Source organism: Branchiostoma lanceolatum, chromosome 9 (assembly GCF_035083965.1).
Source record: "Branchiostoma lanceolatum isolate klBraLanc5 chromosome 9, klBraLanc5.hap2, whole genome shotgun sequence".
NCBI classification, from domain to species: Eukaryota; Metazoa; Chordata; class Leptocardii; order Amphioxiformes; family Branchiostomatidae; genus Branchiostoma; species Branchiostoma lanceolatum.
In genome coordinates this window covers 9,386,679-9,408,898 of record NC_089730.1, presented here as the reverse complement: position 1 = coordinate 9,408,898, position 22,220 = coordinate 9,386,679, and the positions used below count along the sequence as shown (strand labels likewise).

At 40.6% G+C, this 22,220-nt stretch overlaps 1 protein-coding gene across 1 annotated transcript; it reads right to left on the bottom strand.

Moving 5' to 3' along the window:
• Window positions 1-27: 27 nt before the first annotated feature.
• Window positions 28-21,153, bottom strand: LOC136442112 (uncharacterized). Its single transcript, XM_066438737.1, has 39 exons — window positions 20,850-21,153; window positions 20,200-20,376; window positions 18,972-19,010; window positions 18,506-18,580; window positions 18,315-18,373; window positions 17,978-18,047; window positions 17,680-17,777; window positions 17,375-17,453; window positions 16,899-17,127; window positions 16,563-16,715; window positions 15,763-16,242; window positions 15,467-15,537; window positions 15,127-15,274; window positions 14,795-14,998; window positions 14,607-14,662; window positions 14,327-14,477; window positions 13,856-14,035; window positions 13,641-13,705; window positions 13,355-13,518; window positions 13,077-13,236; window positions 12,571-12,835; window positions 12,224-12,343; window positions 11,723-11,842; window positions 11,392-11,511; window positions 11,081-11,200; window positions 10,753-10,872; window positions 10,469-10,588; window positions 10,165-10,284; window positions 9,833-9,949; window positions 9,169-9,288; window positions 8,889-9,008; window positions 7,783-7,899; window positions 7,389-7,508; window positions 7,100-7,219; window positions 6,820-6,939; window positions 6,543-6,662; window positions 6,243-6,362; window positions 2,441-2,614; window positions 28-2,142 (listed from the first exon to the last, which is right to left on the bottom strand). The coding sequence occupies exons 1-39, from the start codon at window positions 20,952-20,954 to the stop codon at window positions 1,550-1,552; spliced, it is 5,709 nt and encodes a 1,902-aa protein (XP_066294834.1). The 5' UTR covers window positions 20,955-21,153; the 3' UTR covers window positions 28-1,549.
• Between the last annotated feature and the right edge of the window lie 1,067 nt (window positions 21,154-22,220).

The following is a 22,220-nucleotide window of genomic DNA, read 5'->3' as shown; positions in this document are numbered from 1 at the left end:
TTTGACACAAACAAACAAACACACGCATGCACACACACAAACACACATTGTCAAACATCAGCACATTTCCTGACACCAGGTTAGTGGTCGCTAGAAATAAAATTAACACCTTAGCACCAAACATGATAGCCAAATGGCACTTCCAACATATTACTACACGAAGGATCATAAATGGTGGCTGTGTCCTATCTTGTGAGATTGTAAAATAGTATACTGGGTATTTTTTTCTTACTTGGGTACAATGACACTTACGGATACTTTGCTTCAAAGATGACACTGTGTCCTCTTACGAAAAGAATTGACAAATGCACTTCAACACATGCTGCATACTATAGTTCATAAGTGTCTAGCTCCATTATCAATCTTTCCGTCATACGACTAGATATGACATTTCTATGATTAACATACATAACTTGCAATCAATTTGAGGTACAAAATTGACAGGTTCTTTGCTCTAGAGAATTCCGGTTATGATTTCCTGATTCAATTCGCATTTTGTGGCAACTGGTTCGTAATTTAGCGATGGTAGTTCTGTGTCGTATTGTAATTTCCAGGTATTGTTCTTCAAGAGTCACAAATACAACTGAGGGTACAGCTGCCGATGGTGTATGGTATACTGAATCCCATGTACCCATCATGAGATGCTGTGTGTGACAACGTATCAAATTGTATCATGTTCAATCACAAAGACTGATGATAATGACTATCGAGGTGCCTTGGTCTACATTCGACCCTGCTACAGATCAACTTATAAAAATGAGATGCAAACGATTGTTTTGCAAAACGATATTTAATCACCACCTAAGCCTTATTCGCTTTAGTTTGTCTTTGCACAGTCCTAACACAAGGTCAGTATCCGTTAAGTAAAACTGACAACTCAATACTAATTGCTCTGTGTTGCATTCCACCCTAAATATAAAGCTCCAAAATATATATGTTAGCAGCGTGAGCAAGAACAAAAACAATCACTGCACTCTATATGACTACATTAACTTTGTGTACATTTTTGCGTATTCTTAGATAGTATAGTTTATCTACAATGATATTCATAGTTACTTGTACTATTCTTTCAAAATTGTCATTTCCTGATCATGAACTGCTTTGTACAGTCAAATGGTAGCACTTCAACATATCCTACATAGCAACATTGCTGAGGCTTATGTAAAGTTATCGATACATGTTGGCCACCAGTAGGTTTGTTAGTGTGCTGGCTTAAATGCAACATAATCAAAACGATGATCATATACAATATCAATACTTAATAAACACATCAATACGATGTAAGCATAAACGATTTCACCCTTCTCATTGATTAATTCTAGACGCCCCCAAAAGTCACTAGAAGATTATTTACTGTTTCCTTTGATATTAAGCCCTTTCATGACTGTAAATACGTGTGTGTGTCTGTGTGTGTCTGTCTCTGTGTGTGTGCCTGTCTGTGTGTGTGTGCGTGTGTGTGTTTGTAATTATATACACGTCTGACGTTACAAGAGCGTTAGAATATCAAGATATTATAGTTCGCCAATCTGAATTATATTGCCTTGAAAAATTAGCTACAGATTTTGGGGTGCAGCAGGTCAACAAGGTCATTCAGATTGCTCATGGATGATTCGAAATAATGATCGTCAAAAGGGGAGCTTGCCATTTCACGCATGCCAGCATAGTTGATGTTGCCCACACCAATACATATAACCGTCACTCCTGAATTTTTCAATGCCTGGGATTCAGAGATAGTGTTCGTGGATGGCCAAATCTCTCTGCTATCCGTTACCATGACCGCAATCTGTCCGACACCCGGTCTGTTGTTCGCACGGAACTGGTCATACAAACTTTCCAACGCACAGACTTGGCTCCCAATACGTGGACCCACGTTATTTCCACAAGAATTAAATCCAAAATAGGCTGACGTTACCATGTCAATCTGGTTCTGGAGATTGGTTTTGTCGGTACTTTGTGCCAGGGGAATCGTCACGTCATCACCGCCAGCAAACCTTATCAAACCCACTCTTGCCTGGTTGGTACCAGATCCAATAGGCAGACGGTTGACAAGGTTACGTAAGAGTTGCCGTACTTGGTCCATGTCAGGCGCAACGCTGCCAGTAATGTCTACTGCCATGATGATGTCAACTTCACTGTTGCACTCTAGAAATAAATTCACAAAGGTAGAGAGAAAAAATGAGTACACAAGAGCAGCAGGCCTACATCTATTATTGATATATGACAATGATCAGTTTACATTTCCAAATCAGTTAAGCTAGCAATAGTCATCACTCTTTACATTTAGACTGTGGTCCTGGAAAGGCTAAATCTGAGGATTGAATGTGTTGTTATCAGATCTGCACCTCACTTCACCTCAATACAAGTATGATGGCAAAAATGAAATTAAGAGGAACGTTAACAGCAACATTTCATTGTTGAAGCATTGGGAGAACCAACTTACCATAACACCTGGGGGTACTGCCGCTCCATGTGCCAGTGTTCTGACATACCAGGGTGGTAGGTGCTGTAAGGTAATACCCAGTGTCACAGCTTACTCTGCACTGAGAGTTGTAGAATGCCTGGTTAGTACAGGAGACGGTGCCGTGCGACAGGGACAGCGGTGCGCATCCAACGCCTGAAAAAAAAGACAATATTTTACAATATATTACTCGGTGATTATATGACATTTGGAGGGACATTGCCTCAAAAACAAAGCTACATATATGTACATGTACATTAGATAAGCAGATAGAGTGAGTGTGTATATAAAAGAACTAGGCAACGTGTGCTTCAAATAATCTTGATGTGGCAACTTATGGAATATCATATTGACAAAGGTGCAACATAAAATATCCAAGTATCCTACAAGATGGTGTAATGACAATGTAGCTCAAATGCAGAAAGACACAGTATGTGTTTCTTTATGGTTCTATGGTTGAATCTCATTGTGGCCAAGTTCAAAGCTATATGGGGGTATATCGTCATATAATTACCTTCGCCGGGAAGGTATGCCTTCGCGGGAAGGTTATGTTATCGGTTACGCCAGCTGTAAAGTGGGTCCGTATGTATGTCAAGATCATAAGTCAAGAAAACTTTTACGGATCTTGCTGATTTTTGGTAGGTAAGTGGCGGTTGTAGAAACAAGGTCATGTACGAAAATGGTTCACCTGGCGTTTTCCTAAAGTGCTCCAGTGGACTTTTTATGTTAGTATGTTTGTATGTAGACAACATAACTCGATGTGTTGTTGATGGACCTGCATGATTTTTGGTGGGTACGTAGAGATTGTGATAACAGAGGTCAAGTTCAAAAATGAGTCAAATGGCATGTTCCTGCGGTACTGCAGCGGGCTGTTTATGTATGCGTATTTGCTTGTTGACAGGATAACTCGAGAAGCTGTTGATGGCTGTGCACGATATTTAGTGAATAGGTAAGTTTATTAAAGGAGAAGGTCAAGTTCAATGATAGGCGTCCTAGCGGGCACCTAAGGTACTGCAGCAGAGCTCCAAAGTTTGAGGTCAAATCTTCTGCAAGTGCTACGGTCATGATTTTTGTGTGGTAGATATTCCATGCCACATGAAGTAAGTTGTGTATGTTTGGGCCTTCAAGCAGCTTGTTTGGAGCTGCAGCGGGTGTTTTCAATTTATTTGTTTTGACCTTTGGACATGAATAACTTGACTTATGGTCAACGGATCGTCTTGATTTATGGTATGTAGATAGCTTGATTAATGCTTTACATAATCGAATACTCATTATGCAAATCAGGAGCTAATTTGCATAATTAGTAAGGAAAGTTTATAAATCTGCTGCCTTTCAAAATAGGACTCTCAAACACGTGACATATATAGTTGAAAAAGAGAGAGGTATCGATAGATACCGATGATGCTAATAGCTACCTATTTTGCATAATTAATAAGAAAATACTTCTTGAAAATACCACAATTGTAAAGGATTGGAATTTCATTTTTGTATCATTAGGAAGCTAAGTAAAGGTGAACAATATGCTCATATATTTACACATGTACAAAGAAGCGAGAAGAAGTCGACTCTACTGGACTAGCTTAGTTTAATAACACGTTTTGTCTACACTATATGTTTACAGCTTGTATTGTTGTATTATGTCCTTGTATGTTCCATGTGTTAAGTTAGACGACCTGTACCTAGCCCCTCGGGGCATGAATGCACAATAAAGGTCTTTCATTCATTCAATATCAGCCAGAAATCATGCAGGACAAGGCCTCATTAACATAATCTATAAGGAAATTTCTGCAATGGGCGTAAGCTTCTTGCTGTACGACCTGGCTTATTCGGCTTGGCGGTGATTAATCACGGATACCTTGCTGTCACTGGCAAGGCCAGCTGTTTCCCGACTCTGGTGGCCATTAATCACTCGTCCAGGCACCACCTGCAGACCAGGGGATATCACTTACATGACCGTCTACCCGGGATCCAGAAGGATTATAGCTACATTTGCGAGAAGTTCTTTGTGTCAGAAAACAGCAAATTTCTTAGCGATTTTAGAGATTTGTAACCTCTTATCGAAAGTCGTGACAACATGTGGAGAAAGAAGAGGTCAAATTCAGCATCAGAGGAGCGAAAGTTAGAAGATCGCGAGCAGAAAAAGAAGGTTCGTATTCATTACGTAATATAGTATTCGGGACTCTATTTCACAAGATGCTGTTAAGAGAGAATTTTCTTTATTTGATAAACGTTAGGAAGGCGGCGATCATGTGATCATGGGGTCATGTATGACGTCAAGCGGGCCAGGTCGTGTGGTGGGAGAGGGGACCTAGGCAACAACATGTTAGCTTCCTATTTCCATGTAGGAACTATAGATCAGACTTTCCAAACTGGTTGAGTTGTTAGTGTTATTAATGCTACGGTCACATCGGGGATGTAGCCCCGGCTTGGTTCTGGCGTCTGGGAGGGGGGGGGGGGGGGACACCGGCTGTCGTGGTCACAACTAAAAGTTTCCTTCGCGCTACCCTACATGCTAGGGTGCCGGGTTGCTCCGGTGGGCACTCGGTGGGCACTCGGTGGCATTTTTGTAAAGGTTTGTCACCTTCGTTGGCAGGTTTTTGACAGGTACCCGTCAGTTGCTCTGACTATGTCTTGTACAGGACAGGGCCCTGCCGAATGCCCCGCGAAAGACGGTCGGACATCAGGCATGCTCCTGGTGGGCACAAGGCGTATATGACCTCAAAAAGAAACACGATATACGACGTTCATGCTTTAGTTCTGCTCACCTAATCTGTTATGTGACACTTGACCCGTCTTACGATGTACACACATTATTCTATGCACTTGGTTCGTAACAGAACAATATGCTATTTGCCGATGACAACAGCATATTTCTTTCCCATAAAAACTTGATTCTCTGCAATCAAGATGTGTTAAGTACATATACTACAAATTGCCTTATTTTCTGTAGTAAAGATAAAGTTATGATACTATAAGATTTGGAAGATTTGGAAGATTTCACCAAAAACCAAAAACGTTTGGAAGATTTGGAATTTCCGGAATATCCAGAATATCCGGTATTTCCGGAATATCCGGAATATCCGGAATATCCGGAATTTCCGGAATTTCCGGAATATCCGGAATATCCGGAATATCCGGAATTTCCGGAATATCCGGAATATCCGGAATATCCGGAATTTCCGGAATATCCGGAATATCCGGAATATCCGGAATATCCGGAATTTCCGGAATTTCCGGAATATCCGGAATATCCGGAATATCCGGAATTTCCGGAATATCCGGAATATCCGGAATATCCGGAATATCCAAAATTTCGGGAAGATCTGGGAGATTTTGAAGATTTTGAAGATTTGGAATTTCCGGAGGATTTTGAAGATTTGGAAGATTTGGAATCGGCCGTTCCTGGACGTTCGTCAAACGTAACTCAAGATTTTTGGTATGTAGATAGCTGAAGATAGCTGATTGATTGGACCATAATTATGCAAATCAGATTCTAATTCTAAGGAGACAATTTTAAAAACCCGCTGTGTTCCATGAGTTCAAATATGTGACATTTGTAACTGAGGAAGAGAGGAATGCATGGAAGATTTGGAAGATGGAGATGGAATGATAATATGCAATTGACAACTTCTGTTATTTGGGTGAAGGCGATCAACTGGTATGATTTATGATTGATGAGAAACACTCCTAAATACATCAGTCATAAAGGTTAAAATCCTTTGGCGAAGGTATGAGGTCGTGGAACTCTAGTTGAAATCTGCAAACGTATTCTGTATATACGTACCAATGCAGGCTGTTGTCCCGGAAAGTTGGTATCCTGGCCGGCATGTGCAGTAATAGCTCCCTTCTGTATTCACACAGTTGTGGCCACAGCCTCCATTTAGACTGGCACATTCGTTCGTGTCTGTTGCAGGTACATTCAGAAATCATTGATTACATTCAAATCTATAGAAGCCTATAATACAGTATCAAATGGAATGGTATGACGTCATTGATGATGCAAGGTATCAAAGAGAAATTGATACAGAATAATGTGGTCAAAGTGAAACAAGCTATTTTTATTATAATATGCCATGATACTTACCGACACAGTTGTGTACTCCAGACAGCTGATAGCCGCTTCTGCATGTGCAATGGTAACTTCCTGCTGTGTTCACACAGTTGTGGTTACAGCCGCCGTTGTTATTGCTACACTCGTTGATTTCTGCAGAAATTCATACACACAATATTTTAATATTCTGCTCAGGAAGGTCTCAACCACCATTCACCATCTTAATGATTCGTTTCAATGGTGTGATGTCTCAAGAGCTAGGTCAAAGTTGGAAGTATAGGCTTCATTTAACTTATTACAAACTACTCACCATTGCAACTTGTTGTCCCAGAAAGTTGGTATCCCGACCGACAGGTGCAGGAAAAGCTCCCTTCGGCATTCACACAGTTGTGATCACAGCCACCATTTGCCATGGCACATTCGTCAATGTCTGTGATATATGACATGATGTATTATATATATATCAGTGTGATTGATATGATAGGTTTTTAATTTGGCTTAGATGCCTAACCGCATCTGATTATGAGAGAAAGTGATGTGGTCAAAAATCAAATAGGTCTGATAATGCCATATTGCAATGTCTGATTTACCTATACAGTCGTGTGATCCCGACAGCTGAAAGCCGGTCCTACAGGTACAGTAGTAATCTCCTGCTGTATTTGCACAGTCGTGGTCACAGCCGCCATTGTGACTGGAACATTCGTTCGTGTCTGTAGCAGGTACATTGCATTAGGTACAAAATACAGTCAACTATATAATATATAATAGTACAGTACCGTATTAAATGAAATGGTCGATGATTATCCAAGGTACCAAAGAGCTATTGAAACTGGCATAATAACGTGGTCAAAGTGGAGGAAGCTATGGTATGATATTCACCGATGCAGTTGTGTGTTCCAGACAGTTGATAGCCACTTCTGCAGGTGCAATGGTAACTTCCTACTGTGTTCATACAGTTGTGGTTACAGCCGCCATTGTTGCTGTTACACTCGTTGATATCTGAAAAATAAAAGTTGTTTTCAGAACATCCTGGTCATGGACATCAATGGAATTTCTTTGAACATTCAGATGTTAATTCAAAAGAACTCTATGCTACGGTTCTGTTGCCGATGTTGAGCTCGATGTTATGTCTGACATATCATTATTACGATATTATGAATACCGATGCGAGGAATACTGTATGATAGCGCTATTGCGAAATACAGCTACAATCGAAACTTTTTCCAATCAAAAGTACAAACCTAAATAACTTGTTAAATCATATGGTACGCACCGTTGCAGCTTGCTCCAGCTACTTGGTATCCTGCCCCACAGAAACAGTTAAAGCTGCCTACTGTATTAGTGCAGTAGATGGCACAGCCGCCATTCAGGGTGGCACATTCGTCCACATCTGTAGACAACACATTCGCTTAGTTTATTTCTCAATTATCACGGACTTGGATATATATGGATGAATCCTAAATGTTATAAAGTAGACTATATTGAACACCAACTTAAATGCAGACTACAGGATGCACATATACAAGAGTGGTTTAGTTGTGTCAGCATTAATTCAAAATTGTCCCTTCTTCACAAATCCAAAAATCATTACATACAAGAAAAATATCTTCATGATGTGAACAATGTTGAAATCCGCAAAGCAATAACACAGTTAAGAATCAGTAGCCATATATTGAATATAGAAACAGGTAGATACTTTAATGTAGCTCCCGACCAAAGGTTTTGCCCATTCTGTCCAAATCGAATAGAGGATGAGTTTCACTTTATTATGGAATGCACTAAATATGATGCTTTACGCGATGAGTTATTCACCTCTCTCAATTCAAGTACTTCAGATTTTAAGACGCTCAATGCCACAGATAGATTTGACTATATATTTAAATGCAACAGCCCATACAATGTTAAAATAGGCAAATATGTAAAAGATTGTTTTGTTATTAGAAAAAATAGTGGTACTCAAAATTAGCCCAACTTTAATAATGTAAAACATAAGATACTTATTTTGTTGTAGTCAATAGTTTTATCCCATACTTATGTCTTGTTCTATGTTTACTGTTGTTGCCATACTTTGTACCTGCTACAATAGTCGCGCAATAAAGTTCTTCATATCTATATGCAAGTCTCTTGTAAATTTTCAGATAACATCAGTATAAGATGGCCTGACAAAATGTTGAGTAAAGAAGGCATTAGATTATCCAATGTGCCGCACTGCATCTGATACGGAAGATGACATGGTTGAAATGCAGTGTGTAGCTACATGTGTGAAACAATGACAATAGGTTGATGTGATGATTTTGATTGAATTAGATACCAAACTGATCATGAGAGAAAATGATGTGGTCAAAGTCAAGTTCATAAATAATATATAGTAAGATTTACCTATACAGTCGTGTGATCCAGACAGCTGATAGCCGGTCCTACAGGTACAGTGGTAGCTCCCTGCTGTATTCATACAGTCGTGGTCACAGCCGCCATTGTGACTGGAACATTCGTTCGTGTCTGTAGCAGGCACATTGCATTAGGTGTCACATACATTCATGTCTGTAGTACAGTATTGACTGATAGAGTACAGTACTTGGGTATCCAAGGTATCATAGAGCCAATGAAACAGAATAATGCGATCAAAGTTAAGTAAGATATGATATGATATGATATTCACCGATACAGTTGTGTGTTCCTGACAGGTGATAGCCGCCTCTGCAGGTACAATGATAACTCCCCACTGTGTTCATACAGTTGTGGTTACAGCCGCCATTGTTGCTGTTGCACTCGTTAATATCTGGAAACAAATCAACACAAAACAACGTTAGAAAGCGAGTTCAAAACAAGTATAATACTTGGTTCTGTTGGGGAACTATGGTTGCTGCTATTCAAACCAAACCAGATATGTATAAAAAAAGAATGTTTTTTATTGGTCAGAAATTACCCGCAACGGCAGCCTTTCTAGTGCTGAATTGATTCAGGGTTTACAGGTTTCACATAATACACAACATATACATATACATATCTTATCCACACTTGCATTATGTGGAATTGTCGCATCGGTCTGGGCGGCTGCCATTCGGCGCCACCAGGTGACCTCAATACAACCTCCCCCAACCGAAGTCAGGTATCCATTTACACCTGGGTGGAGTGAGGAAAGTCGTGTAAAGTGCCTTTCCCAAGGGCACAAGATCGGTGACATGACAGGATTCGAACTCGGGACCTCTTGGTTCTGAGGCGAACGCTCTGCCGTTGCGCCACTATAATAGTGTTATGCATGCGACCGCAATTTAAATCTTTAGTCAACCTGATCAATATCTACGTAATCATATGGTACTCACCGCTGCAGCTTGTTCCAGAAAGAAGGTATCCTGTCCTACAGGAACAATGATAGCTTCCTTCTGTATTTGTACAGTCGTGGTCACAGCCGCCATTCAGGATGGCACATTCATCTACATCTGTAGACATCATATTCTATTAGCTTATAACTGTAAACATGTATGAAAGTTCCTTATAAATTACCTATCTTGAAAGAACATGGTTGATACGATAAAATGTAAAGATTAAGCCATTATGTGATTATCATATGTGCTGAACTGCATTGTTATAGAAGATGACATGGTCAATATGAATTATCTAAAAAAAATGACGAATGATACGTTGATATTTTTACCTATGCAGTCGTGTATGCCTGATAGTTGGTAGCCACCTCTACATGAACAAAAGTAGCTGCCAATTGTGTTCCTACAGTCGTGGTCACAGCCGCCATTGTTGTTGCTACACTCGTCGACATCTGCGAAAAATGGAAAGCACAACACTGTCATCAAGCACACTGGCGACTCTGCTCACTGTTACAGGTTATATGATTGGATCCAGTTGTGACTAATTAAATCAAAGGGGGGTGATCTAAAAATGCTTGGTCAATGATTGCAAGTAAAGTCTTCATACAACTAAGGCTACATATGGTCAATACGCACCAATGCAGTTCTTTGTCCCAGAAAGTTGGTATCCTGTCCGGCAGGTACAGTGATAGCTTCCCTCTGTATTCACGCAGTCATGACCACAGCCACCGTTCGCCATTGCACATTCGTCTACGTCTGTGATACAGGTAATACAGCATATATTATATAGTATATATCAGAATAAAATGTGATGACGTGAAACGTTTTTGATTAGCTTGTATATAGGACTGATCTCAAAAGAAAATGACGAGGTCAAAATCAAGTACATCTGCAATGATATATTGTAGTACTCGATTTACCTGAGCAGTCGTGTGATCCCGACAGCTGAAAGCCGGTTGTACATGTACAGTAGTAGCCTCCTGCTGTATTAGTACAGTTGTGGTCACATCCACCATTGTTGCTGTTGCACTCGTTGATATCTGTAAACATGAATAGTACCACAATGCTCTGTGATGTCATTGGAGCTTATTTGAAGATGTTGAAATAACTCCAGGGCATGTGTCTTAAGCAGTTCTATGGTTGTATCTCATTGTGACTATTGGGGGTATGTTGTTTGATAGAGCTTTATCTTGTCAGCTGTTGTAAGTAAAACCATTTTACCAAAACTACAAGCTAGTAGATACGCACCAATGCAGCTTGTTGTCCCAGAAAGTTGGTACCCTGGTGAACAGGTGCAGTAATAGCTCCCTACAGTATTCACACAGTTGTGATCACAGCCATCATACCCCATAGCACATTCGTCTATATCTGTAAAGAATATATTCCATTAGCTTTTATGTGCTACATACAGGTATCTAATTTTTGCCAGAATAGAAATGATAAGATGGTACAGAATGAAACAATGCGGAGTGATAACTTAATGATAGATGTGTAATCAGGTATTCGTTATGGGGGATGACGAATTGAGAATTAAGAAGCTGGGTTTCACTGATACATACCAGTGCAGTTATGCGATCCGGAGAGTTGATAGCCATCTCTACAGGTGCAGTGATAACCTCCTGCTGTATTCGTGCAGTTGTGGTCACAACCACCGTTGTCGCTGTCACACTCGTTGATATCTGCAAAAGAGTAATGATAAAACAGCGTGCTTAGAAGTCATGCCGATGTCTTCGCACGGTGTATTTGTGTTAAAGATAATTTGATGTATTCTCTATAGCTAACATTAAGATGATTATGGTCCAATAGAAAACCTTTTACAGCATTATATTGCACCTGTGTGAATCACTATTGGTCAAAGGTTCAACATCTTACGATATGGTAGATACTCACCGTTGCAGCTTGTTGTCCCAGAAAGTTGGTATCCTGACCGACAGGTACAGTAAAAGCTCCCTTCTGTATTTACACATCCATGATCACAGCCACCATTCAGACTGGCACATTCGTCGATGTCTGTAAGTAACATATTAGATCATAAATGATATAAAATACTTTGTTCAATGTTCTTTCATAAAATGAAATAGACATGTGTGATACGATAGAAGGAATACTATGAGAGATATGACACACTATTGGTTATACTGTTGTGCTGAAAGCGACCATGGTCCCCGACCCTCAAGATGAGGATGGGACTAGGTGAGGTGAGGTGAGGATCAAACTTAGCTTGATGAATAATAGCCTGGTTGAATGGCGCTTCAGTGGCAGACCCAGTATCTGCAGGGAGGGGCCATAAAAGCCCCGGACAGCGGAGTTTGCGTTACACAGACTAGATGAACAATAACGTAGAAGGAATGAAGGAACTACAATGTATGTCTAAGATTATGCAACACTTACCTATGCAGTCGTGTGTTCCTGATAGCTGATAGCCGGTCCTACAAGTACAGTGGTAGCTGCCTGCTGTGTTCACACAGTTGTGGGCACAGCCACCGTTGTTGTTGCTACACTCGTCTACATCTGTAAAAAAAAAGAGTTTCCAAAGTAGGGTGATCAGTGTGCGCTTGGACCACACTTTTCATGAAGAAACGTGATATTGATGACACATTCCCTTCTTTATAGGCTGATGTGTATATTGCATCAGTCTCACATTCATTGTCATTACAAGAAGACGCTTTGCTATGCCATGAACGTTTATGTTAAAACGTATCATCAAACATTTAAGTAAAACATTCTATTAAACTTGCCTTCACAAATGTCTATTTCCGTGTTGTTCAAGTCGTGAGGAATGGTCCAGTTCCCGTCACTACTGCACCAGTACTCCACAAACAGGTTCTGTCTGAACCCATGTGAACAGTGCAGGACGCACGACACTTCGTACTCCTGTTCATCTTCAACTGACGTCTCGTTAGCTGTGGAGCAAAAGCTTAAGCTTGGCTGTGTTACCACATCCACTGTAATAGTTGTATTCTGCCTGGCACACGTGAAGAATCCATTGGGCGGTGTGGCAACCTAAGTCAACAATTAAAACGGCGTAATGTCAGAAAACATTAGCATGGCAACACTTGAAACTTTGAGTCAAGCTTCAACCATTTACAAAAGAAATCAATGTATTCTGAGCGTATCCAACCCCTGAACCAATATACTCACATGCTGTTGATAGTAGCGAGCACAGAGATTTAAAAGTGAAATAAAATTTCAGCAACATGTGCTTTAAATCTGTATTAAGAGTAGACGTTTTAAAGACACTTACAGGTAATGGCGGACACATCAGCCGTTCGCAGTTTATTCCGTCCCCAAAGGTTCCTCCTCTACATCTGCAGTTGTACATCTGATGGCCCGTGACGTCACAAATACCGTGTTCCGCATGGCAGTTGTGACGTCCCAGAAGACAAACGTTGGACGGTGTGCACCTGTGGTCACGGCATAATATGCATCAATTAGAAACAAAGGAAAACATCCTGCTCTTTTGCGCATTGGATTAATGAAAAGGAAGGGGAACTGCAATAAAGTTAGATGATTGACCACTACCTCGGTTGTTCGCTCCAGTTGCTGTCAGCCATACAGGTGTACTTGTGTAGAGAGTGAAGAATGGCAGAGTTGTCGTCGGCATTCTTATACCCGGGGTCACAGTCCAACAGACAGTAGTCTTGGTACTTTGTTCCTGTACAATTGATGCTGCCATTCTGTGGGTTCTGCGAGAAAAGAACGAGCACATACTTTTTAGTTGAGGACCTCATATATTGTTTATAGATGAAGTCAATACAAATATTGATATAAATGTTGGATTCCAATAACAAACAATTTCAAAACGTACCTGCAGAGGTCCACAGTCCTTTTTTTCACAGAACAGGTCAGCTTGGCCTCTATTGTTGTTCAGGTCTGAGAAAAAGGCGATATCTATGAGGTGATATGATTCTACCTTCTTTGTTTCAAGGTACGTAGTTTTTTTATAGATTTGATAACTTTCAAACAAACAAGATACTTTAAATTGTCTGATGTCTGTATCAGATTGTTGCCATTGGGCCATACCTTCACTCATATTTCCAGCTGTGATAAAACGCCACATCGCGTCCTTTCCGCAAACCGGGTTTTCTGCAATGGTTCGTTGGTAACCGACATCACAGGTGACGTTGCAGATATTTGGGTAATGGAAACCCTCCTCACAGTGCATGGAGGTGTGTGAAAACCACGGAGGCTGCCCACAATCCACTGTAACAAGTAACCCTTTCAGTTAGTATAACTATCGGTAGCTGAACTGCATTCCAACAATAAAGATTTAAGGAAAGGCAGCGAATGCTTTGTTGCCTCTACTCTTGGTCGTCAGGTTTGGATGACCAATTGATTAGGTCACGTGACCGTACGCGACGTCAGTAATTGGTCAAAAGGTTTAGGGCTTAGATAGCCCTCAATCGTTATTGAATAATTACACAATAATACAGATGTATAGAATACTGACAACGTGTTTAGAAGTGACAGTAAGTCATAGAAGTTTTAGCATACCTGGTCTACATGTTGGAACGGCGCTCCATGTTTCATCGGCCGTGCAGTGAAAATCTGCCCAAAAAGGAGCTTCGTATCCTTCATCACAGGTCAGATCACACTGCTCTTCGTAGGTTGTACCGGAACAGTTCAGTCGCCCATTGCTAGGCACCTAAAAAAATGCAAGTCCAACACTATCATCTTGATACTTGATAATTGTTGCATGGCAAAAGGTCTGCAGCTAGAACCACTGTCACATTGGTGATCGAAACTGATAACAATGAGAAAGATATGTTCTTACTGGAATGCTCCCACAGTCTGCAATGGCACACGACAGGCCCCCTGGAGATACATGATCTGAAAAAGGAGGGATACCATTTAATGAAGATATTCTTCACATATGATATACATGTATACGATCATAAAAGAAAAGACCAGGCTGTTTATCGGTCGACAGATATATGACGTTATGTACAACCTCATGCCTACCTGCTATGAGAGCATTTTCCACGCCTGTGGTCGAAGAGTCAGACCTCGGCACGACGGTCCAGTTCCCGGTCCAGCCGCAGCCCAAGGCGTCATTCCCAGTCGGGTGGAACCCCAGCTCACAGTTGATGTTACACTTGTCGGGAAAGTTGTGCCCCTCACATGTGTACCAGCCATTGGGGACTGTCTCAGGCTCATCGCACCATACTGAAAACAATAGATTGCAATGACAGGTTAGAGAAGTTCTTCATTGTTTCACTTTGCATTTTGCCGCAAAATTCAAAGTTAACGTACATGGAATTTACAAAGAAATTTGAATTAAACATTTTGCTTACCGGCTTCACATGCAGCTATCTGATCCCAGCTGCCGTCAGCTAGGCACTCCAGAGTGGGAGACCGAGGAACGAACCCGCGGTCACAGACAACAGCAACTTTAGCCTGGTATGTAGTCACTGTGTAGTCGATGTGGCCATTGCTTTCAACCTTACAAAATGTGATATATGAACACTCTTAGTATTGCAATTACATTACTATTTGGCGCAGTAAGTGAAACCAGTGAAATGTTGCAACTATAGTTGTTAGAGATGGCCATTGCAAATATGTGTAAATTATCCGAATATACAAATTAATTATTCGAATCTTTCATAATCTGATGAAGATCCTGAAGATTCTTACCTCTGGTAGTCCTGACTCCTTTGCACAATCGACCATTCTACATGTTGGCCTCCTGGACGCTCCATTGGTTTCTGTAAACGTACAGAACCTTCCCGGTTAACCTTAGATATCACACATGACAGTACATACATGTGAAATAGAATAAAGTTGTGAAGGAGCTTTTAATGTGAAAGCATAAAAAACAGAAGTTTCCGTTCACATGACGGCTTATGATCATCTATGATATATGAAAAAAACATATGGCGTCATTTCTTCCATTTTCAAAGATAGTATCTAAAAATTCAGAAGAAGCCTACCGAGTTCCGACAGCACTTCTAAGAAAAACAAATTCGAAATCCGTTGAATGGTGTACAGTCCGATCAGATTCAGCCCCTGCCGTACGATGGAGGGGTCCCCGATGATATTCCCGCTGGAGAATGGCTGAAGGTACCATCGTATCGTGGCCGGTGAGAGGGTGCCAGCGACGTCAAGCTTCGTGAGAACGTTGGCGATGACGTCGACGTAAATGTCGTCGGCGATGCCCAGTTCTTCAAATACTCGGGCGTCGTCTCTGGGCATGGCGTCTATGGCTCGGCCGATTCCGATTAATGTCGAGACCACTTCGGGCGCGATCGGCGCCCATCGGCCGCGGTCGCAGAATAGGAGGCCCGGATCATCGGTCTTGTAGCCAACCTCACAGTTGGCGATGCAGAGGCGAACGGAGATGCGGTAGTACTCTAAATGTGTGCAGCTGTACTCTCCGTGGTTTAAGGCGTTCAGAGCGGCGTTGCCGCAATCTAGAATGAATGATAGGAGTAAGTAAGAGGATGTAAGTTAAAGTAACTTCTAGCACCGTCACAACAAGCTACTATGGGCTCCGGATCTATATCATTTGTTCCCTACTCAAAACGCCACCTTCCACCAAAAATGTAAGACCGTGTATGGCCAGAAAGTGCTAAACAAGATAGACAAAACCTGAAACCAAGGAAAGCCAGCAGGAGGCCCCAAATCGACCTCGTTATTGAGTTTTGGTAGCTAAAGTAGCGTTTACTAGGGTGTTCGATTGTGGCTTAAAAGTTCTGTTACTGTGGTCTGATTTTTCACAAACGTTACTTACATTCGGTTATGGTAGGTTCAGGGGTTGGTGTTGGTGTGGGCGTGGCCGTGGGAGGCTGTATGTGGTCCAGTAGCCCCAGTCTCCACCAGTTCTCCAGCTCCGGGAAGGAGTACCTCTGTCTGAGCCAGTCTGGTACTGGACCCCGGTCTAAACCTGAAAATCACAGGCTGATGTTATTCTATTTATGATGCAGACCATAGTTCAAGTCAAGCGCGTAAAAAATTATATGTACTGTATTTTAGTCTTGAATCTTGTGTACTCCTTCATATGTATTTCAGTCGTGTTTTAGTTTTTTTTTATGTTTAAAAAAATTATGATAACAAAGCTATATTGTACCTGGTAACACTTTGATCCAAAGCAAGGCAAGGGTGATACACAAAGTCACAAACGCCAAGGTAGAGAAAACCGCCAGCAGTATTGTGAGTGCGTCCCAGCGTTTCTTATTGTCCTGTTTATACGGTGCATAGCCGTACGTGGCCGGGCCATAGACGTTCCACGGGCGGTTGACTAGGCTGGGTCCTTTGTTGAAGAGGGAATCGGAACTTGGGCATCTCTTCAGTGTTGCCTGGAATATATAGGGTTATTTTCTTTACTGACATTTTGTGAACAATTTTGGAAACAGCTTGTTACTTTGATGCCTTGCTTGAGGCAATATCATTAAACAATCTTTAAAATGGCATAATTCACAGAGCACTGGGTTTGTACATGAATTACTTAACGAATTCGTCTGTGACATAGCCTAATTTTACTTAACCTAATTATTTGGAACATTTATCAGCGAGTAAGATAAACATAAAGATAAATCAAATTACCTGGAGTTCAGGCGGTTTTTCTTCAAAGTTGCATTCCGAAGACGTGGTGCGCCCGTCGTCGATGTCTTTGTCATCATAACTGTATTTTTCAACACAAGACAGTCGGACCAAAATGAGTTACTTCGGCTACATCAAAGCTTGATCAGACTTTGAATATCCTAAAACATTGATGTACATGTAATCGACATCAATGTTTCGTAACTTGTATAAAAGACATATATATCCTAGATCGTTTTATGATAAAGGACATCCTTTGATTTAGAAATTAAAAGTTTGACATAATATTGGTATAATTTATTACTTGCCTGGCAAGTACGGGGTCCTCCTCTTGGCAAACTTCTGGTGAACTGATAGTGTTGCGCTCTTCGCCACTGACCTCATTCAGTGCAGCAGAATTGTGTTCCTTAAAATATTTGTAAAATGTTGAGCATCGGTTGTGTTCGTTGCTCATGTTTCATGTTATGCTATAAATATGGTATGCTATAGTTTCTTGGAAAAATGCAGTTTGCACCACCAACGTTGGGGAAAAAGCAGGCCATAAATATTCTATAATGCAAATACGATTCTCTATATCGTTACGGGAGCATACTTGAATAGTATTACCTGTGGGGCCGATATTTCATCGTCGACGTCAGAATCCTCAGTATTTCTGTCGGTGTCTTCACGATCGTCACTATAAGCCCACAAAAAGTACTTATTTTACAAATGTACAGATAAGTAATGATGGAAAAGCTGCTGTTTTCTTCTAAATATTCAAACGCCAAAGTAAAAGATTTCCATTGTGATTTCATTCAATGAAAATAGCACTGTGAGGAATCCAAAATGACACTTATCAGAACATTCACTACTAATGAAGGCTACAAGTGCAAATTTCATTAAAAGAAAAGTGTTAGTTTTTAACGTCGTTATTGAAGATAAAAACAGTTTACATGGCGCTTACTCGGCAACGACTGCTTCGTTCGTCTGTCGTTCTTGCTCGTCACCGTTGGCTTCAGTCGCCTTTAAATGGAGGGCATAAATGCAAAGTATTATTTGTTAAAGTCATATTGATAAGTAATGATATTGTTTTCTTACTTTTGCTACCTTAACCTGGCAACTAATGCAAAACCCTGTCATAAGTTGTGCACTTACGTTTGTCTGGTCACTATGAGCTGTGGAAAGAAGTAGTTGCCACGCCGCCCTTTTTTCCTTCTGCGCGTGCGCTGTCTGTGTTGAAACAATGACGACAAAATGTAAGCAAACATGCAAGATCCAGAAACGTTGAGGAAAATCATTATTAACCTGCCTTCTGGAAATGAAAACAATTCTCTAAGATTTACGTTGATTTTGCATTTACTTCAACGTTGGAAAAAGACAAAAATTATGAAGCAGACTTTTGGATGATACATATTTAAGTAGTATAAGTAGTAAGCTTAATTTGTCTGGGATAGTTGTTACCCCAATAAGAAAAGTAAGAAGGAATTTGAGAAATTGTTATCGTGCTACTTAAACTATGACGTTATTCATCAGGAATGTCTAATCAAAATTGACTTATTTACAGGTACTTAACGAACGCGTGCAGCGGGTAGCAACCTTGTGATGTGATAGTAATACTTACCACAGGGGTGGGCAATATGGCAGGACATTTTTGTGGTGCCTAGAATAAAAGGAAGAAAGTACTTGAATAGGTCCTTTAACAGTACATACTAGTATTCCTGTATGTACACAAAATATATGGAGGATGAAATGGCACTAAGTTACACTTTAAGTTGACACACAAGTGCTTGCGCATTAAGCAGGTAGGGTCATAATAGTACTGTATTAGTATGAAATTCTTACTCTCCAAGCAGAGGAGGGGTTCCGGCTGGTTTTGACGTGTGTTTTTAGGCGTTCTTGTCGGGCTTTCTAAAAAATAAAAATGACAAAGAAGGAAGCCCGACAAAAACGCCTAAAAACACAGCCGGAACCCCTCCTCTGCTTGGAGAGTATGAAATTCTAAAGGTTTGTTTCATGGTTACTTGGGCAAGTTTTCTCTTGTTTTCGTAACGTATCTTAATTTTTCGTGGTCTTGGGAAACTAAGTAGTAAAATCCAAAATTTTACAGCCTGGCCGGGAGGTCTTCAATCTGACCTAATCCATAGTCTAATAGCCAAGCCGTCGCCACTCGGGTACACATAGGTACTGGAACAAGGGGGACTTCCCCTTTGATTTTAAGTTCTGCTGCTAATGAATGGTTGCGGTGCTTACAGCATGTAAGAGCTTGTTAGGTCAACATACGTACTAACAAGATGATCTCAACCATAACAACCCAACACTGCACACACCGACCCTTCCCACAAAACAAACAGATCGATGTCACAAAGTACTTTTCAGAGCAGGCAGTTGTTTCCGGGTATTGGCACATATTATATGTGTGTCTTCCTTATGCTACTATAGAAGCTTCCTCGTTTCATTATCCAACTCAACCAAACTGAAGACATTTGTTCTCAAGGCAATCATGAAATAAGACAAATATATATAAACATCAAATAAGCCTCCGTGCCCTAATTTTGATCACCGTATACGAATGTATGCTGTAGGCTTATGTTGGGAAAAAGGTTGCCTTACTTTAAAGCATGGTGACATTTAGGCTCAGTCACATACACGTCGTGTGATTTTTGTTGTTGTTGCTGCAACATATTTAGCAAAGTTATGACAGAGCCGAGGACCTAATGTCAAACTTTTCCGTCTAAAGATAGCTAAAATGTGTACGAGACATTTAGATACAACCGTTCAAAGAGTGTTCTAAATTTGCTGTGACAGTTGTAAACCCTAGCTGTTGTATGACGTATGAGACAGGGACTTACCTTGACTTTCGCTGGTACGGTCTTGTTCCGATAGTGAACAGTGGTGGTCCGCACTGTTGCTCGAGGCAGGAGATGGGAGCACCTTGTACCCCAAGCCTTCTTAGTGGTTTCCTTCAGTTCTTCTCTAGATCTCGTAACTGTTGTCTTAATTTCCCAAGTGCCCTCTGGTGGCGTCATCTATTCAAGACGACAGATTAAGATAATTCATTCAACAAACCAAACGATACAATTTTACTCTTATTGCGGTTAAATCCTTCGATCTAAGAATCTGTAACAAATTGATACCTTCCTCTTACCTTCAGTGTTAGTAGCCCTTGCGTGCTTTAATTTGAGGTACCCAGAACAACAAAACACGCATACGTTTGTTCACAACCAACGTCTTTTGATGACTACTATATGTTAACGTTCACAAAATTAATTCTGCTGTTAATAAGTGACCAGGTTAATTGATTTAACCTATAGCCTATTAAACATGACCAGATGGCCTCTATAGCTGTTCTTTCCAAACAAGTTGACTGCAAACGGGACCTTTTCTATTTGTTTAACACAACAACACAGTGCGAGGTTAATGGTACAACGTGGATACAACTTGATAAAATATCGCTTTCTGAAATGTAGCTTTCTGAAATTTTCTCAGCTAACATACATACCGTCCTCGTCTTGTCCGGTTGTCCGCCGTCTGGCCAGGATGTGCTATCGGGGCTTCCCCGAACTGTACCCACCCTAAGGAGGAGTATATTTAGCTTCCGAATCATGAGCACGATCAATAGGTAACCTAAGATCAACAAGTGTTCAGCTGCTGTACAATGAATGGTCCTGAATGCAGGTCATTGTTCACGTTCTTACGGTTATTAGTAGGTTTTCTTTGTAGCGGACTGACAGGGAACTGTTCATTAAGCGCGCTATTGAGTGGAGTTCACACACTATTGTATGTTATTCCCCTGAATGTTGATTAAAAAAAGAATTAAAAGGAAAAGGAGTGGCCTTTATCAGCCTTTTCAGCTGTCTTTTCACTGCGCTTCCCCTGTAAGAAGGAAGACGTATGGCCTTTCATGTGCTTGCCATAGAAAAGGGATAACGAAGTGGTCTCCTGTTATGACTCAGTACGAAATAGGGAAGTGTGTGTGTGAGTGCACGTGGCGGTCCATTGCTTGTCTTCTCACCATTCTTAGATTATGCCATCTCTTTAGGAAGTCATAAGGTGTGCCCGGTATCTTTTCTTTCCTTTTTCGTGTATCCATTTTTGTTAACTGTAATTTCATTTTGTCACGAATCTGCTTAAATCTTAACGAAAGGGTACGTCAGATTTCTACGTCTGGGTCACTTTTAGAAATTACTTATCACTTTTCCGCATACTAAATATTGCAGAGACTGCGTTTATGCCTACAGACTACAGAAATCATTAACTATGCAGATCTTACACTTGGACGCAATTATAATTTACTTACTTTATGTCATTAAAAACGTGGGACTTTTCATCAGCCACTGCCTACAAAGAAGAAGTCAAACCCCCCAGTAATGTTGTATGTAGAAATATAAGTCAGATTGAAAGAATAGACACTTGTTGTTAACATTGTTACCCTGTGTACTGTTTGCACCCTTGAAATTAGCCTACGGGTATGAATTTGCAAATAAAAGTTATTCATTATATCGATAGGTAGACAAGAGTTCAGCTCAAATTTTATTGTTATCATATTCACACTTCAAAATAACGAATACAAAGACAAGTAAATGTCACATATCAAAATGCATGTTTGCCATGGAACGTACGTGGGTACTGCAAATTTTTACCCTTCTCTCGCACCATATAGCCATCATCACTACTTTCTATTTAGCAATTGTGACGACGACATGTATTTCTTGCGTTCAGAACTTTTTCATATCCACAATGGATTGCATAATTATCTATATCATAAACCGTATCCTTGGGACAAAAGATATCGTCGATATATATATATATTGGAATTTGATCTTTATCATACAACTGGCAGACTTATATGCAGCACAGCTCTTATTGTTCC